Here is a 14,858-nt window from a genome sequence, read left to right on the forward strand (position 1 = left end):
AGAATACATTAAGATAATTCTTAATCAATATTTGTCTTTATTCTAGATTGAAGATCTTGCGAAGCAGTTGCATCTAGCTCGTTCTGAGATAGCAGAAGCTCAGACAGAACGAGATCAATGCAGCCAAGAATCTGGAAATCTGAATGACAGGCTTCATCAGTTGTTGGTAAAAACAAGTGATAGTATTGAAAAAAAGCTTGCTTTCGAAAAGGTTCTCCTTACTGCTGGTGTTCAGATCTATACTTTGCTTGTTTCCAAAGTGCGGCAGTCCCCTTAAAATTAAGTTCGAAGATTATTTTTTACTAGAAATTTGATTAGCTATGTTTCCTAAAGGCTTTTGCCATTAGCAATGCAGGACATTCAGAATTAAGATGAACTTTGTCATAAATTCAAAATCTTTGAATCCTATGCAAATCATATTAAAGATGCTGAGTCACCTTCACTTTAACCTCACAGTTTAAATCCCTCTGTTAAGGAACCTTGGTCCTTTAACGCATATTTTGCAAGACATATCAGGGATTTTCCTAACAGCAGTAAACATTCCTTTGAAACTGACTGACAATATTAACAAATTGAATGTACAGTATAAAAAGAATTTGCCACTTGAAGTTGGTTTCATCCCACACAGCTTCATGTAGTATAATTAGCCTTGCTTTTCTTCTTGGATAAGTTTTTCCTTGATGACTGAATTTTGGGGTATTAGTTTGTGGTTTCATTAGGCTGGATTGCCCAGTTAGTGTCACAGTGCTTCTGAAGGAGATGTTGGAATTATTCCATTACATATGGTGTTCTGTTCAAGAATATGTTAGTGTAAATCTTTTCCTACAGATTGTACCTAGCTACAGAGGAGACTGGAGTCAGAATAATCATTGCATAACTGAAGGTTAAGAATCTAATTTTAGGATTCCTTTTGTTTCTGTGTCTTCAGCTCAGGTTTTCATTCTGCATTCCCTGAGCTTCCTGCTTAGTTCTTCAGTTTTAACCATATGCAGATAGTTAACAACAGCAAAAGTTACGGTTAGCAGAATGCCTATTGATAATTCAGTTTCGGCACATTTTAAATGCGTATTTTTGGAATGAGTAGTTCTGAAATGTGTATGTCAGTATTTTTAATATTTTCATTTATAATCTCAATTATGTACTGTTAGGTTTATGTATGTTAGGATTAGGAGGTGGAAAATATTTAAGCTCTGGAGAACACATGACAAATTACTGCATGGAATGAAACAAGCAATGAACAACTCTTATTAGTATTAAAGATGGATATTTATCAAGAACAGCCTTCCTTGGTGTGTAATGTAGTGCTTCATTGCTTTTCATTTGATGTTGACACAATATAACCTTTTTTGCATTTTGTAGCTTATACTGATTTTGGGATAGATATATATTACATGAAAGACTTCCATGCTGAGATGTAACATGCTTCAGAATAAATATAGCAGCAATATATGAAGTTGAAAGTTACTGTGTTGTTGGAAGAAGACGTGTAGAAGGTATCAAACTAGTTTAGTCAATATTCCTGTCTTCTGCCAAGTGTAAATCCATGCAGTAGTCCTTATTTGGATATGTAATTGTGTAATTGAATGTTGCTAATTTTAGCATTTTTTTGTTCTTTCTCATAAATGTGGTTCAATTTCTTGTAGACTGAACTTCATAAAAAAGAGATAGAACTAAATCTAGAAAAAGAGCAGAACAAGCGATTTTGGGATCGGAACACAGAGAACAGCATCGCAATTGACCGCCTGAGAAGACGACTAGACAGCAAAACCATGCAATTGCAGCGCATGGAAAACACCATGAAGGAAATGAGGACTGAGTGTCACAGACAAATGGAGTGCCAGGTTGGTGACCAACTGCAGTGTGATAGGGTTGGGGACAGAAAGTGCACCCACTGGGGACTGTACTTCAGATAGAAATACTGTAACTGTGGTTACTGTGCTTGAGAGGCCTCTGGAGCTCATATGCTAAATTTCCCTTCCAAAAACAGATACATGACAGTCAGAATTTGCATTTTTTTTCTATTAATCTGACCTGTCCAGCCTTCCTTTCTCTTTACTGAATGAGGAAGTAGGAGTGTTACTTTTAATTTTAATTTTTGACATACAAACCTTAGAAAAAAATGAATGTTTTGCTGATAGCATGTTTGATTTTGACTGTAAACCTTCAAAATATTTTGTAAGCTTCCGGAAAGCTTGATGTTGCCAGACTTAACAAACAATCTACTGAAGGTAGTATTTTTGGTAGTGAGCACTTCTGTAAAAATAATTAGTAAATTAAAGGCCTTCATAATGCCTTACTTTATGTAGTGCTTAATGAAAATATAATGATGTTTGTGTTTGTAACCCTAAGCTGAATGCAGTGGCTATGTCAGAAAGAATTACTTTTGACAAAGTAGATTCCTAGACACTGACTTGACAATCCCCTTTCTTCAAGACTTCAGCCCCTCAAAAATAAGCTGTAATTAAGTAACTCACTTTACATTATGATTAAAGGTCAAGTTATTTCCTTTATTACTACCAAACCACAGACTTGTGCTACCTCACACATTGTTCTGCGTTTTCTCAATCCATTATTTTTCCTTTAAAATCCTACTACCAGGAAGTTTATTTTTTTCTTCTATTTTGTACTTTTAGCAGTTCCTGAGTCATAGTACTTTGTGCTTTAAATTGTACACATTACTGCCTGCAGGAATAAAATCAGTAATAAATTGTTCATGTACATACCTTTTTTTCCCAACTTACAGTGCAGTCAGTCAAGTTTTAACACTTAAAGTTCTTTAGCCTCAACTGCTCTAAATTTTATACCATCATTGCTAGTACATTCACATTTTTTTACATCAGTTTAACATTTTTCATTTTCAATGACTAAAAACCAATATGCTAAGCAATACTTGCTTTATTAAAATGGAGAAAGAGGAAAGAAAACCAGAAGAATCACACAGTCATTGTAGACTAGACCATGCTGACTTAATTTTCCTGTAAATCTCAGATGTTTAAGGTGAACTATAGGAAACTAGAAATGTGACAGGAAATTCTAAAGGTAGAAATAAACATCTATCTTGGTTAATCCTTATATTGCTATTATTCAGATGGCTGCAATTAAGGAAAAAAATGAAAGCATTGGAAGGATCTCCTCTTTGACTACCCAGCTGGAGTCAACCAAGGAAACACTCTGTAAAGTTAAAGAAGACCTGACAGCCAAACAGACCGATTTGGAGACAGCTGAGAAGACAGTGTCAAATCTGACAGCCTGCCTGCAGGAAAAAGAGAGCGCCCTTGAGGTTACCAGTAAGGAAATCAAGAAGCTACATTCACAACTTGGTAGCAGGATGCAGGAGCTCCAGCTGCTGAAGAATGAAGAGGACCATTTACACAACGTGCAGTCGGAGTGTGAAGTACTGAAACTGCAGGTGTTAGAGAAGGAAAGGATTATTGAGGTCTTCCAAAAGCAAATTGATAATGTGACCCAGATTGTGGGCCAGCACAGTCAAACTGCTGGAGCAATGGAAGTTGAGAAATCTCAGCTTATAGAAGAAATAAATGACTGGAAACTCAAAGCAGAAAAACTTAAGGTGTGCAAATGATGCTGCATTTATGTCTCTATAAGACAGTAATGTTTCCTGGTTTTAAATCTGTATCTTAATGTGCTAATGCTGTGGTTTTAAAGCAGGTCAGACAGTGTACCTTGAATCCTAACAGCACTAAAAGAGTTAGTGGGCAGAGAATAATATTACCACATTACCACCAAAAATGAATAATTCACTGGTGAAAAGCAGTTGCCAAAAGGCTTGGGAAAGCTGGAATATAGCATGCTGTCCTCGGTGATATGATTGTCCACACCAGTTACAGAACCAGAAATACAAAGTGTTACTGAGAAATACTAGGCAGTGAGCACTCAGAATTCCAAACTGAGGATACTGTTTATAGCTGGTTATTTCTCAGGCAGGAATTACAGGATGATAGTCCTATGCAGGTCAGCATCTCCAGAAATAATTCACTGCAGGTTAGGGAATTTCATCCTCTTCTGTGAGAAGACAGCTGAGCATTAGGAGTGAATATGCAGGTACTGCTACAAGAGGATGGAAATTGTTCTCGTATCATATACCTGGTAAGGTTAAACATGCTGTAAAGACATCAGATCTGAAATTTGTCTCTTTTACTGTTTTTCTTTCTTGCCTCAAACTTCTCTGGTGACTGAGATTTAAAGTAATGATGTCTGCACATCTCTGTGGTTATTTTATATAATTATGTATATTAACATAGTTACTGTTGTTTTTTATGTAAGTAGATTGCAGAGGATGAGAAAGAAGCCAGAATACATGAAATGGAGGCCAGACTGAGCGAGCTGGAACTGGAAAAAGTTAAATTAGTTAACACATGCACCGAGAGGCTCCATGAACTTAATGATATGAAACTGGAAAAAGACCAGCTAATAAATGAACTCCACATCTGTCAGAGTGAGCTAGCTGGCCTTGCAGGTAGGGAGCCTCAACTTAGCTTAGCTCTGATAGCTGCTAAATCGGGCTGATGTTAAAAATAAAAGGGCAGCTTGCTTGCTGAATCCAAATATGGCCGCTGGTACAGCAGAAGGTTCCCTGCCAGCACAGGATGGTCAGATTGCTTCAGAGAGCTATGTCATGGTTTGAGATTCTGGCACAGGATGATGGGAATACAATCTTTATGGCAGTCTCTCACTACCTACCCTGAACAAAAATACTTAAACCTGCCTGACTCTGGAGAGCAAAGAAGCAGATCTAGTAAATCACAGAATAGAAACCTGACCACTTTTCCCTGAGTTTTTTAAGAGCCCTAGTGGATCCCATTAACCATCTATGGTCATATTACAGCGGAACTTTGTTTCTGTGTTACAGTAGTTTTGCCAAAATTTTAAATAAAAGTTGTGTTTTAACTCCACTATTTTCACAACTAATGTGTGGGGAAGCCAATCAAGATAATATTTTAAAAATATATTAAAAAATTATTAGGGGCCGGACCCAAGGCAACCCCTGAAATTCAGGGAGTTCCTCTGTTAAATCTGCACTGCAGCCAGCTAGCTGATACTGTTCACATGCTTTGCTCTCTGCACACCCACGCACTCTCATAAAATACCCATTGGCAACATTTATTTCTTCACAACTTGACTATACGTCTAAACTCATTAGGTATTGTAAGAATTAAATATATACCATGATTTCACATGTAAGATCTGCCTTAGGTTTGTATGGTACCGTCGAGGTGCATGAGCTTTAAGAAAGGTTTATTGGAGTGAACGACCACAGAGGAATTAGGGCCAAGCTGTTGACAGAGAGAGTCTGAGCACCCAGCTGACTGGCTTGTAGCAGTGTGAGTGACATAAGAGGAGTTGAAGAGAGATATAAGAAACAGAGCTGAGAAGCAGGGTTGCAGGAGAATGCTTGACAAATTAGATCAGTTCAGACCCAAGTCTAGTTCTAAGTGTGGCTGAAGAGAAGAATGACCAGGGCAAAATGCTGTCTGTCACTGATACCCTTACCTGTCACAATATGCATTTGGTTCTTGCAGCAGGAACTCAGAAATATGGATTTATATGACTTTCTTGGACTGTGGCTTTGGTGAGCAACCAAAGAACACATTTTTTTCTGGTGAAACAGAGCTTTAGCTGACATGCAGGACAATGAACTACTAGTTGTGTATTTGTTAGCAGTGAATGGTTATTTGCTTTATGTCTTACTTCTCTGTGAATCTAATACTCCTTTAGAGAGTAGGTGACAGATCAGTAATCTTAGTCTAGAAGGATGATAACTTTTTGTCACTATAATTTCAATCTTTACTTAATTTCACCAGAGGGGTTTGAAGATTTGAAGGAGTATTACCAGGATAAAATGGAGGCGATGGAAAGTACTGCAAAAAGACTGAAAATGCAGTTGAAATCTGCCCAAGCTGAACTGGAACAGACCAGAACTGCTCTAAGGACTATGGAGGAATCTCATGGCAATGGTAACTATGGATTAAGCTTCCCAAAAATCACACATGTTTGTCTTTTTAATGAGGATTTTTTAAAGTATTGATCCCTCAATAGATGCTTTAATAACATTCCAGATATTTTGTGAAATAAATAAACAGTATTGCAGATGAAAATATATTTTTACTTTACCATTCACTACATATTGTAAAACTTAAACCATGAGCTAAGTTTTCTCACTATATATGATCTATATGCATATTTCCAGGGAATGCTGTCTTCTTGTCTTGTGTGTGTGATGGGTCTGGTGCCACTACCTTGGATGAAACTCTGGCTGATCCCAATGGGTAGTTTGCATAGACAAGTGATTATGGGATCCTAGGTGAACTTACTTATTCTAACATGTTGCTGATAACTGACTTCCAGAGTCTTTTGTCAGAACTCAGAATGCACAATCAATGTTGTTTGTTGAGAATTAACCTTGTCTTTTACAGCTATGAAAGCTGCAGTGGGAATGCAGAAGCAGATCACAGCCAAGAGAGGACAGATAGATGCATTACAGAGCAAGATTAAATTCTTGGAAGAGGCAATGACAAATTCAGCTAAGGTCACGAGAGCTCTGTGTAAAAGTATTTAACTGTATTTAGGTAACTTCTTCTTTGGAGAAATGCATGGCCAAAAGCACAATTGGCCCACAAAGGATCAAAAAGAATTTTACTTGATGCAATGGGCATCTTCTCTGTCTTCCCACTAACGTATATCAGGAGATACCTCCACCACATAAATTAGCCTTTTGCGTAGAGGCAAGTTTTTATTTATGTTTGTTCTCTGAAAGAACAGTACTACTTTCAATGAGAATCATGCTCTTCCATATTGGTTTGTTTTAAAAATGTCGACTAACGCTTCTGAATTTGGCCCGCAGTGCTTCTCCTCTGTTCTTTTGGGGTGGTTCTTTGCAGTTCTGGGTGTAAACTCTGTATACCTGGGTCTGTCTAGCCTATTGAGATCTTGCTAGCATTTTCTGTGACAAAGAAATCATTAAGTTACCAACAGCTGGAGTTTACTAAATGATCATTTATGTCTGTTCACCGTAACCTGTCCTCCTCCTTTACTGGCTTTGGATCCTGTGGATCCTGAAGCTTTAGATTCCAGTTTCAGCTTGGATCTAAAATCTGAGGTGTTATTTCATCAAGACCAGTCCAATTTTACTTTTCTTCGTAAGACCTATCTCCTTGTTGCAAAAACTCATCTTTCTGCAAGATGCAATAGCTAAGCTTCTGAAAGGGTTAATTCAAGTCTTTCAAAGAGAAAAAAATTTGCAGGAAAAAAAACCCGTATAATGTAGGTAGCTCTAAGTTTTTGACTCGTACTTCGTTGTCCTCATCTTAAATTCAGGAGAAGCATTACCTCAGACAAAAAAATGGTAAACTAAGTCAAGAATTGAGCTATATTACAGCAGAAAATACCAAGATTGCTGGGGAACTGGAGATCCTGAGATCACAAGACAAACGTCTGAATGAAAAAATATCTAAGATGGAGACAGCCCTTGATAAGGTAATTTGAGGCAGCTTTCAGTTTAGTGAGACTTCTGGGTGTCTTCCTCTGCAGTCACTTGGGAACAGAAGATGTCTGACCTCTTACATAGGTTGTATTTAGTATGTCCTATTCACAGGTACTTAAGTTACTTACTTGAAGAGGTATCTATAGTTAAGTCTGCCTTCTGTTTTTTTAATGGTAAAAGGCTACTATTTTCTTTGAGAGCTTTTGATTTACTCCTTACTAGCTCAGGGAAATACAAACTGCAGGGAATTTAAAGCAGATTGACCTTGCAGGCAGTAGATCAACCGCCCATACCTTCCACTGGCTCTTGGCATGGCTCCTGTCTCTGATGAGAGAGACTATTATTCAATAAAACAGGAGCTCCACTGGAACTGAGTGTTGACGTGCCCTGACTCAACACTCTTGTCCATGCTCAGCCCTTTCTGGGGCCTTAGTCAACCAGCCGTGAATCCCTCAGGGCGAGAGAAATTTTTAAGAACATTGTGTTGTTTCATTTGCCTTTTTTTTAGTTGAGGTTTCTGTTGCTGACCTACCTGACTCTTAAGACTAGGTTCTACATTTTGGTCTGACGAGCCCATAAATCCCATGTGCCCTACAGGTGAGGTGCTGTCTTCCAGAAGGAAGATTTCTTTTTTAGCTGCTCAGAATTCTAGCTTTTTGGCATGTAAATGTTCATGTGAGGTGTTGCGCTCAAGTTGCTTTATTACTTGAAAAAAAATAGTAAAAGTAATTCTGATACCTCCTCCCAAGTGTGGCATTTCTTCCTTTAAATGCTGGAAACTTGACTTTCTTTATAGTATGTATTATTGTGCACAGCACTAGCCACCTGACAGAGAAGCTGAGACACAGTGGAGGCAGGTGCTCACTGAAAACTAACACATGATACACAGAGTAACAATTCTTAGAAATTAATAAAGGTTGTACTGTTGTCTGACAGGATGTTAGTATATACCATTGCAGAGCGCCCATTGTATAAACATCATAAAATGTAATTGGCCATCTTGCTCATTATTAACAATTCAATTAAATTTTAGAAGCAGCAGCTTTTTGAATGATGCATCCACAGCGTCTCAGGGAGCCTGCCCGTGCCTCAGTGGCAGTCATAAAGAAGCACAGAAAGAGAGCCAGGTGTTATTTTAAAATCGGAGACAAAACTCTGCTGGAGTGATAAAAGCAGTATGGTCCATAAAGATATTTCTCTTTTTGTGCTTTGGCTTAGAGCTTCATCTCTTGCTATCTTGATAAGCACTCAATGAAAAATAACTATATTATTAGGTCTTTTCAGAGTAAAATTTTAAAAGACTGCATAGCAACTTAACAAAGACAGATCAACAAAGTTATCAGCCATCCATTTTAAAACTTTCAGTGTAGTTTTGCCTCACTAGCACAATTGAATTTGGTAATCCCAGAGGTGTTCAGTGGGTCTAGGATTGTCTCTGACAGGTTTAACTCCCTTCTGTGGTATTATGGTGTGCATATTATAGCTCCTAGGATCACATAACCGGTCAGTTGCTTTTGTAAGCCTATCAGGAAAGACATCTGTTCATACTGCAATATTTCTGTACTGATAGCATCTGTACATGTACCTTGCTCTTTCTTTATCAGAAATAGAACAGGAAAGAGTGTAATCCACAAAAAGTTAGCAAAATAATTTATGTCTCTTCTATCCTCTCTAACAGGTATCCATGCAATTTGCAGAATGTCGGTGCATAATCCAGTGTCAGGAACAAGAAGCTATACGCTTCAGACTGCAGCATACTTCAGACGTAAAAGTAAGCACACTACTAAGAAGCATGGGTATAAAGTTAGATGCATTTTCTTTGTGTCCTAACTTTAGGTTTAACCCCATTTATTGCAAAGTACTCTAAATTCAGTTTGTGTTCTGAAGTGCTTTTTACATGGAATACCTCATTGCTGCACAAGTCATGTCCCTAATTTCAATTACTTGAAGTGCTATTTACAGTAAGGACAACAAAAAAATTAAACAGCTACAGGACTATTGGACCATATGCTTCAGCTGCTAAGCTTTGGTTTCAGTGACACTGCAGCATTTTCTTGTGGTGCTTGGCAAATAAAAGCTAGAAATGTTCATGGCTTTATTATAAAAAATGAATTAGAAAGACAAGGTCTGTAGGGATGCCTTTTACTACTGTAACTGTTTGAGACAGAAAGCACTAACAAACTTTTGGGCACCCACATCCTTCTTCAGGCCTGAAATAAACCCAGCAACCTTAAAGCTACATACAGGCTGGAAGCAAGGGCTCTGAGTTTAATTTGCTTATGTTAGTTAGGCAGCACAAAAAAATAATTATTTTTAAGAAGCAAAGAGAAATGTTAGCAAGGGGAAAGGAAATATTGTCATGAGGCATCAGGGTTAGAGAAAGAAGGATGTGATTGCTATGTAGCTCAACAGATGTCATTAGTGAAAGGTAGGGTATAGGGAAAATTTTTATTGCCCAAGAGATTTAGTCCAAACTCTATCTTTACTAATGAGTTTAATAAAGAATATTATTTACCTTTGCCTTATTTATAACTGTAAACTATTAAGGCTGCAGTGAAAATACTACTATAAATGAATGGTACACTTGGAACAGTAGTTTTCTCAAAAGAAATTACTGTCAATGTTAGTGACCCACCCCAGTTCCTATTTTGAGTGAGAAATGACATGTTACATTCAAAAATACAAATCTATGCAAGTGATACAAAAAGTACTTCATATGAAGCACAGCAAAGGTGGGGAGTCTCGTACTCCAACAAAAGAAATTCTCACCCAAGTGGGGAAATAAAGGTATAAGTACTGTGGGACTGCTTAATTTTGTGGTGGCCCTGAGACATTCTCCACTTGATGTTCCAGTGCATATGTTAAAATTCTGAAAATAAGTGAAACTTCCACTCTTGCAGCCAGTTCAGTCACTAAAAGGGTTCTGACACACATATGTCTGAGCACACCTAATAAATATTAGGAAGTGTTTTGAGAATTGAGTGCTGCATATTATAAAAGATTTCACTAGGAGATATGCCCTGTTACAGAGTGCATGCTGTCTGTACCCGTTTATTCTGCTTGGCTACACTTCCTTATTCTGCTTGGCTAACATTTCTCTGCAGGAGTTGCAGGGCCCAGGCTACTCATCAGCTTTTGCTTCAGGCAGGCTGCGGCACATAGTGCCTCTTTCTCAGCTGCACTCTGCTCTCATGCCACCTTCCCTGAACTTGGCCAGCTGTGCCTCTCATGTGAGTACCTGCCTCAAAATGGGGCACTGCATGGGAAACAGGGGCGTTCCAAAGAGTCAGAATAACTCTAGAAACATAGCAAAATGGAATTTCTAACATTAAAAAATGGAATTTCTAAATGGGAGAGCATCTGTAGGAGTGTCCAAGAGCAGATTCTTAACATCAAAGCTTAAATGATTTTTTGTAGCTTCTCATACATTACGGCCTTTTGGATTTTCTTTCTGTCTGTTTGAAAAATATATGTAAAAACCAACTGGGCAATAAAAAATTCAACAGATTGTAATAGCAAGTTTGTCTCACCTCTATCACCAATATCATCTATAAACTATTACAATTGAAGGTACTGATCTGTAAGCAGTTTGGGTTTCAGGTTTTTTATTTGTTAGTACTTTACTTGCTGTAAATGATATTTGGCAGTGAAAATAGACTTGTACATAGTTCTTGATAAATTTCATCATCTGATTACCTGTAGTAGCTTTTAATACTTAAAACTTTCTCCAAGCTGGTGTTCCCTGATTTTGACCAGTATTATTCAAGAAGATACACCATTGTCCTTCCTTCCTCTTTTTTTTTTTTTTTGTGCATCTACATTTAGATATAAAAGAGATGCTAGTGTTGTTCTGATTTTTCATTATAGAAAACATAAACTGGAATCTCTCATGAAAAAAACCCAACAAAACACTTTGGCATTTTCTGTATGGATTTTGTATAATTGTCTGAAATGGACCTGATGTACCTCCCACAGAAATTGTTAGAGGTCTTTTCATTAATTTTTACCTCAAAATCTGTAGGAGACTACAAGTTAGTGCAAATATTTTTCATTAATGTTTTCAGCTTTACTTTCTGATGTGGTGACAAACATTTACAAGGAACAAAGGGTAGTTCATTCTGAGAAATCCCTGCAGCATCAGGCACTCCCTTTCTCATTTCTTTGAGTTAATAAATTTATACTTCTGAGGATGAAGAAGGAAAAAGGACCAATTTTTAATGTAGTACCATGGTGAGGACCTAAGAGATTGTAGGAGAACTTGATTCAAGATCTACTTGAATCTTCTTGGTTCCCTCATGTGATAGTACAAACTGAAGCAGCTCCAGCACTTGAGACAGCAACCCTACCTGCTCGGTAGCCTGGTTTCTTAGCTGGAATGTGGGAAAGAAGGGTTTGGTCTGACTCAGCATCACATTGACCTGTTAAGAAGCGAAGGATTTGTCCTCCATATAAGCTCTACTGAAACTAATGTCTTCCCATTGGAAATGGCATTTTTTACAATGAAAACATGTTCGCAAAATGTTTCTAGCCAGTTCCTTCTACAGTTGAAGTGTAAGTCAGTGGGAGCAGTGCTCTGAATGTGTGAAGCGCTGAACAGTCTGAAAAATCCAGTTCTTCACAGAAAGGATTCTTTGAACCAGGCCTCTGCCTCCAGTCCTGATCAGTAAAATGAGAGTAATACTGCACTTCATCTCAGAGTTTGGCTGGGCAATAAAGTAGTTTATATTTGCAGACAACTCAGCTGTTACAGAAATGAGTGCCTATAGTAAACACCCTGATATACTAGTATTTCTGTCTTCAGAGCTGTGTTTTTGTACTATACAGTAATACCTGGCATCACAAGTTAAAAAGGAGAAAGCAGAGTTGTCACATAAGTGAAGACTATTGGTTCTGAGTACTGAAAAAGGTAATAGTTGTATTGGGTGGGGAGGAAGCTTTCATAATTAAAGGCTTATTTTAATGTTTTTGATGTTGAAACAGTAGTCATCATCTTTTTACAACATCTATTCAAAACACAGATGTTAGCCATGTTCTCCCGCAATTATATTTAGTTGCTTTACACGTTTCTGTCAGATAACTTCCAGATAAAAGCACGATTATATGCAGAGAGTCTTCAAGTTACCATAATTTAGCCTCCAACACCTCTTAACTAAAATTACAAACAATTTGCCCTATTTCTAACTGGTAAGACAAGAGTAGAGGGGGGGGAAACGTGTGAATTTGGACGAGTATAGGTAAGAATTGAAAAAGAGAGTGCCTTCATATAAATACTTTGTAACTGAATGATTTTATTTCAGGTGCCTTCCAAGCCAGGCATTTTGAAGGAAGAACCATTGCAGGGTCTAAAGAGGATTCTTCAAGAATTAGCAGGCTCAGACAATGACATTCCCTCTGTGGATCTTGGTGGGGATGACAGCAATGGTGAGAGAAAATCACCTTTAGCAACCATGAGGAATACAGTGTAAGAGTAATATACTGTTATTTCTGTTATGTGCTGTACTTGTATTGCCTTGTAAAACTAGGATGTGACTATTGATGTACTTTAGGAGAAATATAGGATGCCTTTTTGCAAGAAAGTTGGGTTTATGAGTAAACTTGAGATAATCTGAAAGCTTCGAAAGCTTCTGTTGTTTGCCAGGTTCCTCAGATGCTTTAGGTGGTAGGGAAACGGAAGGTGACCACACCATTTACCTTTATTGATTGCTTTTTGGCATTGCCGCTTTTATTTTAATTTAGAACTCCTTTCTTCTTTTTCTGCCTTATGTAAAAATGCCTTCTCTCATTGTTAAAGGAGGCAATTCGGTTTTTTACAGAAATAATGATAATGACAGTGGTACATGAAGTTGAAAAGTGAATACAGCACGAATTCTGATGTTTCTAGTCCAGAGCATGAGGATACACTTCATAAAAAAGAATACAATTCTTGGCCTTTGATTAGGATCAAATTTATTGGAACATGACACTTCTCCCATAATACATGCTGGTGGAACAAAATCACATCAGTCTCAATATTCTGTGTATGCTGGTTTTTTCTGCTTTTCCTGGGTATTTTTATTGAACAACAGGTCTGCCTATTATCAGCATGCAAATTTTTGTTAACTTGAATATAGAAGCTTCTGTTTCACAATGAGGAAAAGGAATCATGCACTGAAGTTGGTCTGTCTGTCTGTTTTTCTTAACTAGTAAATATACTACCTTTACCTTGGCTTTGCCTACCGTAGAATCCTTTGGAGACATGACAATCAACAGTGTCCTTTGCCAGCCTGTACTGTATAATTATTGCCTATGTTCTTTGTTTATGGCAGTGGTAAGAGAAACTTTTCTTCCCTACATACTGTTACAAGCTTTTATGGTTCAGACCACGTGGATTTTATGAGAAATTTTCTCTCCTGCAACAGTGTTCTCTTGCAGAGCTGAAATGAGGATGGGAGAATCCCACACCTAATCTCTCAATACACAAAGCTGTCTGTCAGACTGTCTCAGTGCTGTTGGTAGTGCTAGTTCTGATGTCTTTTTACATCCCTCTACACAGAGATGGTGCAAGGAGAGGGTGCGCTGCTCTCTTCAGTCTACAATCGGATCCTTGCAAGAGGTGAGAAATCAACCTCTGGAAAGGTTGCTGACAACACAGATATAGATGTTGACTGAGTGAATACAATAGGATGATACAGTCAATATTTTGAGAAATAAAGAGAGTTGTACAAAATGGTTTTTTAAATTGGAAAGAAAATAATTGTTTATGTTATAGTAAAGACAAGAAGTTCCTTGTAGATCAGAATTCTGAGATAGCTCAATAAAATAGCGACATATAAAATTCGTTGGCCAGGCTTGTCTCCTTAACCTCCAAAGCCCATGTTTCTATGTACCACAGAATTGGTGTTAAACAAGTGAGAAATCGGTGTTAAACAAGTTTTACCAGAAGGCATTCAGCACCTTGGCATTTTCTGTAAAGAAAAATGTGGTAATGACATCCACAGGATGTTGCTGAGATTCATAGAAGTTAGTTAATTTCCTTTTAAATGAGTACTTTATTAATTAAATAGAGAATCTTTGCCAAAAGATACAGAAGTGGTATATGGAAAGCTAGAACAACATGCTTCCAGGTAGCTTCAGTAGAGCTAAGATTTTGTTGATAGTCTCCTATGAAAAATGAGATGAAGCTCAATTATAATGTTTTGTTTTGTTCTCAGTGCCTTGGTTAAAAATTGTGCTGTATCCAAAGTTACTGTAATAGAATATCAGATGCCAGATGGCAAGTCCCATTTGCTATAAAATCTTACTTGTGTTTTTTAATTTTTGTCTGTGCCAAAGCTGAGGTTGTCACAAAAGCCTGACATAGAGCAAGAAGGTTTTGTAT

General features: G+C 37.6%; 1 protein-coding gene across 11 annotated transcripts in view; it reads left to right on the forward strand.

Moving 5' to 3' along the window:
- The window catches only part of CCDC158 (coiled-coil domain containing 158), a 56,586-nt gene that overhangs the window by 12,630 nt on the left and 29,098 nt on the right, over positions 1–14,858 (forward strand). For 8 of the 11 annotated variants that reach the window (XR_005826750.1, XR_005826751.1, XR_005826753.1 and 5 more), the window contains exons 9-19: positions 47–166; positions 1,644–1,841; positions 3,089–3,571; positions 4,288–4,477; positions 5,823–5,975; positions 6,435–6,547; positions 7,336–7,494; positions 9,180–9,272; positions 10,606–10,731; positions 12,799–12,962; positions 14,034–14,093. Coding sequence is in view for 5 of the 11 variants with exons in the window: in XM_040585977.1 (XP_040441911.1) it covers positions 47–166; positions 1,644–1,841; positions 3,089–3,571; positions 4,288–4,477; positions 5,823–5,975; positions 6,435–6,547; positions 7,336–7,494; positions 9,180–9,272; positions 10,606–10,731; positions 12,799–12,962; positions 14,034–14,093 (1,859 nt within the window). In the remaining 6 variants the exon portion in view is untranslated. The remainder of the gene's footprint in view (positions 1–46; positions 167–1,643; positions 1,842–3,088; positions 3,572–4,287; positions 4,478–5,822; positions 5,976–6,434; positions 6,548–7,335; positions 7,495–9,179; positions 9,273–10,605; positions 10,732–12,798; positions 12,963–14,033; positions 14,094–14,858) is intronic. The other 3 variants (XM_040586026.1, XR_005826755.1, XM_040586033.1) reach the window with 3 other exon arrangements.

This window comes from Falco naumanni, chromosome 1 (assembly GCF_017639655.2).
Source record: "Falco naumanni isolate bFalNau1 chromosome 1, bFalNau1.pat, whole genome shotgun sequence".
Classification (NCBI taxonomy): domain Eukaryota; kingdom Metazoa; phylum Chordata; class Aves; order Falconiformes; family Falconidae; genus Falco; species Falco naumanni.